This window comes from Pezoporus wallicus, unplaced genomic scaffold (genome assembly GCF_028554395.1).
Source record: "Pezoporus wallicus isolate ANWC-B61680 ecotype Strahan unplaced genomic scaffold, APGP_CSIRO_Pwel_v1 contig_3058, whole genome shotgun sequence".
Classification (NCBI taxonomy): domain Eukaryota; kingdom Metazoa; phylum Chordata; class Aves; order Psittaciformes; family Psittacidae; genus Pezoporus; species Pezoporus wallicus.
The window spans coordinates 1,545,175-1,558,132 of NW_026641153.1; the positions used below are offsets into that span (position 1 = coordinate 1,545,175).

Genomic DNA, 12,958 nt, shown 5'->3' on the forward strand with positions numbered 1-12,958 from the left:
ATGTTTCATCTTCAAAGATAAAGCAGCGCAAAAGTAAGTACGTTGCAGGATTACTTGTTTCCTTCCCTAAGACTTTGCTTATCGTCAGTTCTCGAGGGTAGAGTTAAGGCATGTTTTGCCCCTCTTATGATAAAAGGAATCAAATGCTGAAGCAAGTTGCTCAGAGAAGTTGTGGATACCCGAACTCTGAGACCAGGATTCAAGGCCAGGTTGGATGGAGCTCTGAACAATCTGACCAAGTGGAAGGTGTCCCTGCCCATATCAGGAAGGGTTGAATTAGCTGATCTTTAAAGGTCCCTTCCAACCCAAACCATTCTATGACTCTATGATCCTTAATGTCTCTGAATGCTTCCTGGTATAGATGCAGGAAAACGTATAGGAATGCATTAAAAGAAAACATTTAGTGAAAAGAGAAGAGGAAGTAGCTGAAAGAAATCTAGAAAAGGGAACTCTAGAATGCTTATAGAGATATCTAAATGCTGAAGCATTCCATCCCATATAAGACCTCATGAATCTTTCACTTGTAACATCTGAATTTCAGGAAAGGTGAAAGTAGTCAAGGTCTACCCTATTTCTTGAAATTGCAGGTATCATAATATTAGTAATCAATCAGACATAAAAAAAAAAAGCCTTAGTGTTCTTGCCTATATAGAAGCCCTCTTAGCAGTGTTTCAGGTTGATACACAGTGTTTCATGCCCTCTATCTAACAGAGGGACACACCATCAGTACAAGCTCAACGCATGAACAGAATGATCTCACACAGCCCATTGAACTGGATTTGCAGTGCTATAGGAAGTAAAGCCAGCACTCTGCAAGGTTTTGGATGCCAGTTTCAAAATAAAGATGGGTCATTCAAACATTCATGGACTATCAAAACCACATGTACAATGTTGTAACGATGTGCAAACTAAAACCAACTTAATTGCAGTTGGCAGCTGCCAGCTTTTGAACATTCCTTCCTGTTGAAGAGTTTGCAAAGTAAGCAAAAGCAATAGTGGTCTTTGTGATAAATCTGTTCCTTTCTCTTGTGCTTCCTGGAAGAATCCATACCCACAATAAATGCCAGAAAAAACCTTGTGAAATGCAATTTACAGAATCGGAATTGTAGTTCTTGAAATGAGAAGCTCAGAGAGTTACAAAGAGGTGTGATATCAAACATAGCAAATCTTTTGTCATCTTATCCCACTGGAATGTGTACATTTCTGGAGTAGAAGGGCAGCAATGAGATTGCCATTTTGATACCACTACTACACCAGAGTATTTATATATGCCACACATACTGTTCTTAAGCATCTTGTTACAGGTAAAAGAGGGACCACTTCTTGTACAAGAAGCCAAAATTTTACTGTTTATGTAATTTAAAGATTTGACTGTATAACCAAAATACAGAAAACAGTTGATGTTAGTTAGTTTAAATGCAGTTTAAATACCAGATAAAAAAAATATATATAATCAACAATATTATAATTAAAAGTTGTAATAAAACCTCCCTCCAAGTCTCTAATGCATTTTCTCTGGTGCTACTTTTACCTCTCCACTGCTCCTCCAGCTGTTAATGCTGATGGTTTTTGTCTTAGAGAGAGATGTGACAGCAAGTTGTCCTCCTGAGATACTTGGTGGGAGAAATATAACATTCATGGTAGGGTTTTAGTCTCCTCTTTGCTGGGAGGATCATGATGTTGCTGTTGATGGCTGCTTCCCCCTTTCTCTAGGAGCCATTTGGGCCCAACAAAGTGTTTTTGCCATGAGGACTGGTGGGTTTATACCTGCTCTGCCTGGTAGAAATCACTGTTGCAGTCATAGGGCACTGGAGAAGCTGTCCAGTAAGAAGGCTGCTAATTATTGCCAAAATAAAAAAAAAGTATTATATTTATTTGTTAAAAAATAATGTTTCAACTTGCCTTTATGGCCTGTGCAGGAAATGACAGTTATTATGACATGTTTTTCCCTTAGGGATTCAAGGTAACTTGCCTACATCTTACTGTGTTTTCTCCAAACTGGGTAACACCCTTTGACAGCTTTACCCATGCGCAGATTTTATGTACATGTTCCTCAGCTCTTCTAACAAAACAGTATGATTAAACATTCAGATTTGCACTGCTTTTTGTTGTACACCAGTTAAGTCGGGGGGGGGATGCCTTTGTTGAATTAATGGTATTTAATTTTTAGTTGTGTATGTAACGTGAAAACAAAAGAGTACTGAATGGAAATGATGCATTGATACTGTTTAATGCTATAGCTCTCTTAAGGTTTCAAACGTAAATAAAAGTAATGTTTCTAGTAATGTTTCTTTTATATATTATCTTTCTTCTCCCATCACTAGAAAATACAGGATACTGAAGTGTCTACCATTTCCTGAGAAGTGCTGATTACTTAAAGATCATATTGGTTAACATACAAATTTCCCTTTGATGCCGGCAGGATTTATCAGTGGCTGGGACCTCTGTGGAGCAGAAACATTTTTTCAATTTTCTGAGATACAGAAAGTCAGTGTTGATTGCAATGATCAGGCTATACCCAAGGCTTCAACTGACAGCTAACAAAAGCTTAATTGATATTGTTTCCTCCCTAGAATGTTTTATTTCAGTCAGCACACAGGATGAAGAAAGGAAAGTGGACTGAGATGAAGGTAGGCTATAAGCAAGGGAATTAATGGCTAGTAAAGCCCACAGTCTTTCAGATTTTCTTTGATTATTATGTCTGTGACTGCATCAAACACAAACTTGACATTTTGGGTGTCCGTGGCACATGTCATGTGAGAATATATCTCTTTATCTTCTTTCCTTATGTTCAGGTCTAGAAATTGTTTCTTGATGTAATTTCCAGCATCTTCAAATGTATTTAGTCCTAGTGGAGAGAATAGTAAAAGAAAGAGAAAACACATTTTCATTGGAATTTCCTCACAGCTGCTAGGAAACAAGAATTCTTTTTTCTGATGTTTTTCTTTTTTCTTTCCCTCTCTTTTCTTTATTATTTTTTCCTAAAGAGAATTAACTTCATACAGTAACTATAAAAATTTAGTATTTAAACTGGCCACCTAAATTTAAATATCAATGCCTAACCAGAAGTCCTTATTTCTGAAGTGAAATGCTCCTGAGTCATTCAGTGTGAAACAGTTGAAGACCTTAGAGAGAGAAGAGAAAGTGAGAGAAAAAGAAATAAAAAGGAAAGAGCATAAATTCAAAGGGAATCAGATAGCAGACAAAATTGGTGGAGGTACAAAAATGAAGAGATAAATGAAGGAGAGAGGGAAAAAAATCATGTTTGTATATTCAGTCCCAATTCCCTCATGCAGTTTTTCTGCTTGTTGGTAGCCCTGCTTTACAACAGTAGCAGGTATGGACACTGGTATCACTGCAGGGCTGGAGCAGGCTTTTACTCCTGGTGGCAGGCTGCTGCTGAAAGCCCTTGTTGGATCCCATCCTGCCTGAAGCCTCAGGCAGTGCAAAATGGTGAGCTCCACTGAGTTTAGGACGTAATGTTTGAATGCCTCAGTGAAGCACTGAGGAATTTAGGCTGCTGTGCTGATACGTCCTGAGAAAGGGAGTGAGGGAGCTGGTTTCTGGGAAGTGAGCAGAATCCATCTTCTAATAATATTGCTTTAAGTATGCTTCATTCTGGACACTCCCTGTCCCAAACACATTAGGTCAGTACTAAAATACTGACAGGTTTTGGATTTTCTCTGGCACTTATTGACATGGCTTCATATATTCTCTTACATAATCTGGGAACAGCTGCTGGATTTTGTTTCCAGTAGACACTACTGTGATATACAGAAAGAGGCAGACTTCCTTTATGGAATAGGTTTTCAGAAAAGGAGCAAAAAACTTGGATTCAGTTATGGTTTGAGAGTCATAAGCACCGACTTGTGCTGAAATGTGGGCTAGCTTCAGTTATCTGAAACTTCTAGTTCTTTCAGTTTTCTCTACTGCCAATGGAGAGAAATAAGCATCTCCAAAGAGACAGATGACCCCTTCCTAGGATAAGCATGATGGGTGGGTGAGATGAATTGGATTCTCTGCATGTGACACCTACCATTCTTTTGAGAGAAAGGCCAGGTGCTTAGGTAAGATGCTTAGTATTTAAATGGTTTAATATAGGTGACCTGAATCGAAGTCTAAACCTTTAATGAGTGGCCTACACTCATCATCTGAATGTATTTTCTTCTGAAAATTCCAAACTTACCATCATACTCAGGAAAGCAGATACTCAGATGAACTTTCGCTATTTTCTCTTGAAAGAGGTCTTTTTTGTTTAGAAACAGCACAATGGAAGTGGCTGCAAAGCACTTGTGGTTGCAGATGCTGTTGAACAGCTGAAGACTCTCATGCATTCTGTTCTGTTGAGATGTAAAAGGTAAACATGAGAGACTGACGAATCTCATCCCCATATGTCAGGTTTTACTGTAATGTTCTTTACAGATAAGAACCAATATAGCATAATAGCCTTTAAATGGTTATGAGGGAACAGGAATAGTTCTGATATGCCATCAGAGAGTACATTAAAACTTAGCAGCAAAAATGGTTACTTGTATCTTCTGACTCACCACTTCTTTATCTTCCACCAGAACCATGTCATAGGCACTGAGTGCAGCGCAGAATATGATGCAAGTAACTCCCTCAAAGCAATGAATCCACTTTTTTCTCTCCGATCGTTGTCCACCCACATCAAACATCCTTTGCAGAAAAATAGCATGTGTACAATGTAAAGCACTAACTTGTAAGGACATAGTCATGCTGTTAATATGCAGAGTGCAACTAGAGATGAACTGCAACCAAACACCCAGTTTATTGTCCGTTTCTATTCCAAAAGGTCAAGCAGTACTATATAAAATGTACAGCTTTGTAGTGGACATAAAATGAAACATAATGGCTTAAATACCTGCATATAAGAAATACTTTCAGGTAACACTCCACGCTGAGGAAGTGGGGCTCTGCATAAGAGCTCGGTGAAAGACCTAGCCATTCAAGCAAGGATTTATTCAGGACAGAATTCATGCATCAAACATTGACAAAAAACCCTGAAATCCTCAGTTATTTGTTCATTCTTTTACTTGCAGTGAACTGGCACATTGATCAATAAAACATATATCTGGAAGCTGGTCACAGGTTGCCCCTGGTCTAGATCAATATTAAGTCACCTACTCATTGCCCTAGCATAGTCACTTAGCTAGCTGTATAACCTGCAGTGTGGGGATCTCTGTTCTGTCAATCTCATTAGTTGCTGTTTAAGCAGCAATTCACAGGAGTGAATCCCTTTGTGTATAGAGAGGAAAATATATGTCTGTCCTCCTCTGCATTATTCCTTCAGTATCTGCCAGAAATTACTATCTTCGTGTAGAGTCATATGAGCTTTTTATGGACTCTTTCTATGGGGTCCAAAGCCAACTGAGTGCACCTAGCTGGGACCTAGTTAGTTACGGCTCAACTGAAGTGGAGCTGTCCTTGATTTGTGGCATGTAACTCTGAAATACAGATTATGGGGGAAAAAACCTTCAAAAGTTAGTCTGCAGTACAGTTTCACAAGCATACAGAATTGTATGAATCTGTATTCATTCCTGCAAGCTTTTAGCATATGGCCCTGTGAATATTCATGATAAGTCAGTTAAAATAGGAGAAGATCAAGTCAAGTCCAGAGGCAATGTTGATGGGCATTTTCTGTTATACTAACCTTAGTTTGCTCCTGTCAGCTCAGAGTTTAACATAAGCGCTTGTAAAGTTGAAGTGCCTCTGTGAGTAGTAGAAGATGTTTATCTGAGATGATCTTCTTCTTTAACTAAAACAGTCTCTATATTTTCCTAGCACTGTTCTTGGAAAACTTAGCTACAGACCTGGGAATAGCTGTATATTCATTTGTCCTAATGGTACATGTAGTGAGACCTAAAGACTAAAATAAAGCTTGCCAGATTTCAAACTGTTCCTAGCACGTAAACGGAAATGACAGCAGGAGATGACCTATGAAGATCAGATTTTCTTTTAAAATTATCTAAGTATGTTTTGAGATCTGTAAATCAAAGCCAACATTAGTGAAATAAATTAAAGAGCACATGAAAGCTAAATTACACTAAACCAGCAAAGTAACCACTAAGAAGACAGCAAATAACAAGAGACGTTATCTGTGCAACAGTAATTCAGTTCCCTGAATTACAGTATTGGGATTTAGACTTTTATTGCACAGATACAAAACGTTTTCTGCCTCATTCAGTTCAGAAGAGGACAAGTGTTTAGTGAATGAGGCATCTGTTCATGTTTTCCTTTTATCCATGGACAGCTTGTGACCCAAAGCCTCAGTTGAGCACATCAACCAAAACTCACTCTGAATGTGGAAGTGTTCCTCTCTTTATGAATGTTTCTATGGTACTTATCAAACTAAGTGCAGAGTCATCAGGACTGCCAGCTGTTTTGTATTGCTCTGGCAAAGCAAAGTAGCAGTAACTGTCTGGTTAGGATGGATTTATAGCCACTCTACATTTCTACAGCAGCTAAAACCCCTCAGACTTTTGTAGTGATTCTACCTCATATTACTAAAGTGCCTAAAACCACCAATGGATTTACTCATATAACACTACTGTGACACATAGCAGAGGGTCTAAACACACTAGGGTTTTTTGTGTTTGTGGTGGCATTAAGAGCTTTCCTCTTGTTTAAAGACACCTGGGTAACTCAAGTCTCAGTTGTGCTGTGTTTCAGTTGGACCTAGACTCTAATACTGATCTAACCTCAGGACTCACAGTGTTCATGTCAGAGGCCTGACATGACTCCAATGATTTCTTTCTGCATCCTGATTTTAGTTCTTACATAAACTATGATTGTAACTGAAGGTGCTCAGATTTCCATTGCACAAAGCTGTCTGGAAATACGTTAATCAGAGAGTAAGAAGATGATGTCTATGACATTGCACAGTAGTGCTTGTGGGTAAGTGCTGAATTTTCAGAGTGATCGGTGTCTTGAGGTGACACGAATTCATTTCTTATTTTGTATATGTAAACTGCATTGTGTCAAACATTTGTGTGGTACCGTAGATGGTTTAGGAAATGTTTAATTGCCACATGAGGGAAAAAAAAACAAGCTAAATGAAAAATGTAAAAGTTATAATCCTGGTGCTTTATACATGTGTCTATCGCTACAGTTATCTTGTCTAGACAGCATTCCAGTAACATGTACCTAAGACTTTAAATTAAGAACTCAGTCCGTAAAGAAAACCATTACAGAACGCTAAACCGTCATAATTTATTCAAATACATTTTCATGTGGAATTAGATGTTTTTAATTGGTTCACCAAGCATAACAAAATCTTGAGTATCTCAAAGTGTCAATTACTTTCAGTCAGATTTCTCATAGACATCACTTTAAAGATTTTTTTTCTAATGCTAATACTGAAATTTCCCATGGGACAGAAATTGTTAATTTTTTTGCCAAATGTAATGCATTCCGGTGTTAAGAGCAGTTATTTCCCTCTCAAAAGAAGAGAGTGAAAGGTGGAGAGTGCATGCAAATTAGTAGTCATCAAATGTTTTGCATGCTGGCAAGGGCATTTAGGTAGGCAAATTTCCTAAATGTCACAAACAATTATTCAAATGGCAGGATACAAATAATGCTTTTTAGACACATACATATGCAAAAATGTCCTCTTAGGACCTGATATTCTGAGATATTTTATAACAGTCCATTATATAATTAAGTTCGGAGTACTGGTACTGGTACTAAAATAGCTTGCTTTTTTGGCTATTGCAAGATATTCAGAGTGGATTCAAAGCTGTCACAATGGGATTACCAATATAGGTCAATACATTTGCAAATACACAAGAAAGATAAAATCACAGAAAACTGTCAAATATGGCTTTCATACCTGAAGTTCAAATCCTTGAAAGAAAACTGAGTCTCTATAATCCCAGTTGTTTTCACTCGGGAGTGCAAAACATCTTGCTCACTAGGCACATAGTCTGGCATTGCTAACCTGTCCAAGTCGTTGAGGTAACTAAGGAGAAAAGAAATTGTGATTGCTGAATTCAAAAGGTGAAATGAAGATCAGAAAAATCACTTAATATTGAGCTGCTTTTAAGTATTTATGTAAATTACACATTTAAATACAGTATATTGTTTTTTATACAACCGAGATCCACAATTCAGAGCCTTTCTTTGCTTTTTTTTTTTTTTTTCCTTTTATATAGAAGTGTAATTTAGTTGTTTATAATAAACATCTTTCTGAGAATTTCAGTTCAGGAAAATCCTTATTTTCCCAGGGATGCTGAAAAACTACCTTGTCAGAATGAGCTTTTGTCCATTTGCTTTCAGCAAGCAGGAACTGCCATCATAGGGGAAGAACCACAAACACTTTTCAGAAGTAGATTGACCAGAAGCAGTCACAGCCTGCTATCAGACCTGTTGTAACAGTATCTTCCTTCCTAAGTGAAAGGGAGGGCATAATATTTTGAAGGAATTCACATTAGAGGGATGTTTTCTCTGCAGATCTATCAGTTTACAAGAGGAAGGTAAGTGATAGTTAAAAAATGTATATTTTTCAATCAAAACCAGAAGCTTCAATGAAGCTGAGGACCCCCTTAGCACTCTCACAACACCCTGGAAAAGAGTAGATTATGAGGTTTCCTTGTCTGGCATACAGAGATAAAGTCTGCCTGAAATGAGAATCCAGACCAGATCTTTAAAACCTATCGTCCTGTCAAGAGACATTTCTCCTGTCTCTTCCAGGGCCATTCAGCTCTCTCAAAATGGCTGGAGAGAGCCTACGAATCCTACTAACTGGTCTAGGAATCAGCATCAAGAGGTTATGAATTGATAAAAGGAAAAGAAGAGGTGTTGTCTGGGTGGCTTCCTACCTTTTAACTATTAATATTCAAACAAAGAACAAAGCCAAAAGCAAGAATCCACATACAATGGCTGAAGCATTTACAAGCTTTTGGTGTCCCAGTTGACACCTTCCCATTTGACAAGCAAAACACAGTCTTGCTAATGTTTATTAGGCTTCACACCTTTTTTTCTTAATTCTCTAACACAATGTCTGCCCAGCATGAAGTTTCTGCTGTTCAGTTTAACCAGACAACTACCAAAACAAGCCTCAGAGCTCATCATCTTTGTCTGTAATATTTAATAGATTTTAGGTTAAAAAAAAAAAAAAGAGTAGAATAATTTTTTTTTTCTTTTTTAAAATAGACTCTTCCATATGGAGATTTCTGAGTAATACCTGGAAATGGGATTTTCTTCCATTTTAATTTGAATAGACTGGAGCAAGGAGTGCTGCAGCTGATCTGAGTAATCCAATGTTTGCCCATTATTTAAGGCCAGGAAACAATCTGGTTTATTTTAAAAATGCAATATATCTCTGATTCTGAGAATGGGGTCTAAGGCAAACTCATGTCACCTTTGTGGGAAGTCACAAAAGTAATTTTGCAAGTTATAAAACATGTAAGCACTAAAATAAACACTGGAATATAAAATTCACCATAAAGATCTGATAGTTCTTAGTCACAAATACCTGAGCTCAGTTCAACGCAGCCAATTGTAATAGTATAAAAAAAATTAGACCAAGTTAATTTTCTAGTTGATGGAGCAAGAGAGTTGTCTTCAGATTCCTCTTAGAGCTGTGGGCAGCTCTAAGGGAATGATCTGCAATCTGGCTCTCCACTGACAAAAGAGGGAACACAAACTAGTGGGTTACTTTAAATGGTTTCCTTGGTTTGATTCAGGTGATAAGACTCTTGCTCTGAGAGAGGCAAATGGCTGAGCAAGCAAGAAGACAGAAAGCAAGACAGCAGAAGTACTACTGGTAACTATACAATGACATGGTTTATAATCCTGATTTTTCCCCTTCCTTACCCATCACTCCATTTTAGAAGATGATTAATTCTATGTGAGTCTAAGGAAGAAATCCCAACTAAAGTTGACATAAAGGGGATTTTCTATTCAGAAGATCTCATTATTTTCAATTAAAACACCCAGACGAAAGGCAATGATACAACTTCATTAGCATGAATTAATAATGAAAAGACTCAGAGAAGATAATCTCAGAAAATCAGAGTTTATACAGTATAATTCAGTACTCTGTGTAGGAGCTGATTCACAGGACTGAGAAACAGGAGTCTGGTTTTAAAAGAAATGGAAACATAGCACTGGATTCTTGACTGACTGTAGCTGGTTTTGCACTGATCATTAGAAGCGTAGCAGCAAGAGCATAAATTAAGTTGATTTTAATGGTTCAGAACCCAAGGCAAGATTTTCAGAAGCATTGGCTATGAAATGAAGACAAAGGATTAGCAGGATTTTTGGAAGAGTTCAGGCAGATGAAAAACATATCACTGTTGTTTCTAATGTGACCAGCAAAAAATAATGATTATTGTCAACTTTGCAGTCTATATGAGCTCCCTTAAGTTCTGAAAACCACTGCAGGTTAAAAGACATGGCCCATAACACTGAGAAGGAATTACCTTAAACTATCTTATTTTCTTTCTTAGGCAACAAAACCTAATCTGCAAGGCATAGTGTACTAGAATGTATATATATATTCACATATGTATATAGAGATGTATATATATGCAGGTAATATATTTTTTTTGCTATATTAGGGTTTTTTGTTGTTGTTTGTGTTAGGTTTTTTTTTTTATTTCAATAAGTATTTTTCCTTTTAGTTATGATGATTGTCTTGTTGGAGGATTTTAGTGCTGGGAGCAGCAGTGTGGCCTGTCAGAATGGAAACAAAAGATTGCTCTGTGCCATTCCTATAGAAATACAGCCAAGTCAGGCACAAGTCAACACAGTCAATTTCCTTTGTTCAGCTATCTTGCGTAAAGGTCTCCATTCTTGGTTTGAAGATATAAAGAGATGTCAAATTTTTAATATTTTCATGGTATAGCCCTTCTAGCTATGTAGCTCATATTTTCATATAGCCTGTATAATATTAATATATAATATTAATATAATAGCCCATATAATAATAATATAGCCCATTTTTTAATGGAAGCTCTTCTAGTATCTGCTGTTAGTGACCTATTGCTGCCTTCAGCACCCGGGGCTCCTGGCCCAGCCTTCGACTATGCCTTTCACTGCTGAACAGGACACCCAGCATCTGGTGTGGTGCCCTCAGCCTGTAGGAGGAGCTGCAGGAGCAGGGAAAACTCCAACTGCAGACCTTGAAATATGGTCCTGGGCTGGAACAACTTCTGCCCCAGGTTGACTCACTGTTGGGTACTCAAGGAAAACTCTGATGTAGGTGACACCTCCCTGTTCTGTCCTGTATGAGCTGAGGGAGAGAACACCAGAGCAGGACTGCTGTAGCCTGCAAGAACAGCTGTAGAAGAAACCAAACCAGGAAATCCTGAAAAGTCTAACTGACTCCACGTAAACTAGGATATGTACCCCAGCTGAATGGTGACCTTTAGTGAAGCCAAAGCTGAGCAGCCTTAGTCCCCTTGTTTGTCTGCCTGCCACCTCCCAGGCTGCAGAAAGAAGGCTGTCAGGTTGGAGAGAGGCTGCAGCATGGCTGGCCAACACCAGCTGAATACTGAGATGGTAACAGCCCAGGGGATACCCACCCATGCAACCAAATTAGTTTAGAAGAAAGTTTTTAGTTTTCTCCAGATGCATGTTTAGCAGCTTGAAATTCATACATTCACAGGACAACTCTAGGTAAAACCTAAGCTGTTTTAATTCACTTTTTTGCCTCCTTTTGTCAAACTTATAATAACAGGGTTTTGGGTTGGTTTTTTTTCTTTTTTACAGTTTAAGCAAACTCACTGAAAAAAAAATTCCTTTTTTCAACTGGTTTCCTTCAGTTAAACATTTCTATTATAAACATTAGCCAAAAAAAAACTCATTCTTTTTCAGGTTAATGAACGATAATTTCCGTAGGCTATTCTGCATGTGAGGAACATCACAAGCTTCCTATGTTGTCACGGTAGTGGCCACCTCAGCTGTTGTCACCTACTAGGCTGCCGAGTCATTGAGCTGGTACTCCGCTGCCCTTGCGAAGCAGGCCTGGATCCCACCATCACTCCACAGTTGTCTGATGAGTTCAACCAACTCAGAAGACATGTCACCATCCTCCAGAGTTGTTGCCATGGTACACAGCTTCCTTTCATCTTCCTAAAGGGAAATTTCAGTAAGTATCATGTAAGCAGACTGTGCTCCTCCACCTCCTTGAAGATGTGCATGGTTTACAATGAGTTGCAGGGGCAAAATTTCTTGTTTTCGCTAATTCTTCTAGGTACCTGTACTTGCCTGTGAGTATAAACATCCTTTTACAAGCTCACTTCCTTTTAGTTAGTGTCAGGATTACACTTAAATTGTGATACACAGAGTTTAGCTCTTGTTTTTGTTCATACAAGGGATTAGTTTTACCTTCCCATGAGCTCACAGAAAGTCCAACTTGGATGGAATGCATTTGTTGTGAGAGAAAGCAGATGGATATCAAAAACTAAATTAAAAAGGATATTTAAAAGTTAAACCTGTTATAAGTACATCAAAGCAGAAATATATAATTAAATATAGCTAATTAATATATTTAGAAGATAAAATTTATAGCTTCTGGCCACAGTGAAAAATGTTGCAAAGTGACTATAAATAATGAATGCATTTTCCATATGTTCTTTTATTTGGGATTGAAGAAACACCTAACTGTATAAAATCCCAAATAATATTAATGTTTTTTTTTTCTGTATTTTTTTTCCTTTTGCAGTAATCCAAAAAGACTTCAAGCAACCTATTACATTAAAATACGTCTTTCGGTGGTTAATAGTTTAAGAATGTACTGTAAATTAAAAGCACTATTAAAATAAGGTCATTTGATACACTGTCACAGCAGTGGATAATTATAGAATGTAATTCCTTCCTAGCCGTATAAGTAGACAACTGAAGTGACTTGCAGTCAATAGCTGCAAAAGTATAAATGGATTCTGACAGGCACTGTTTTGGCACAGAGTATGTTTTATACAAAAATAGGCAACAT

General features: G+C 37.7%; 1 protein-coding gene across 2 annotated transcripts in view; it reads right to left on the reverse strand.

Moving 5' to 3' along the window:
• Window positions 1-2,392: 2,392 nt before the first annotated feature.
• The window catches only part of LOC130606304 (guanine nucleotide-binding protein G(t) subunit alpha-3-like), a 48,319-nt gene continuing 37,753 nt past the window's right edge, over window positions 2,393-12,958 (reverse strand). For both annotated transcript variants that reach the window (XM_057422534.1, XM_057422535.1), the window contains exons 4-8: window positions 11,939-12,096; window positions 7,850-7,978; window positions 4,548-4,677; window positions 4,187-4,340; window positions 2,393-2,848 (exon numbers count right to left, since the gene is read on the reverse strand). In XM_057422534.1, coding sequence (XP_057278517.1) covers window positions 2,658-2,848; window positions 4,187-4,340; window positions 4,548-4,677; window positions 7,850-7,978; window positions 11,939-12,096 — 762 coding nt within the window. In that variant the 3' untranslated portion in view covers window positions 2,393-2,657. The remainder of the gene's footprint in view (window positions 2,849-4,186; window positions 4,341-4,547; window positions 4,678-7,849; window positions 7,979-11,938; window positions 12,097-12,958) is intronic.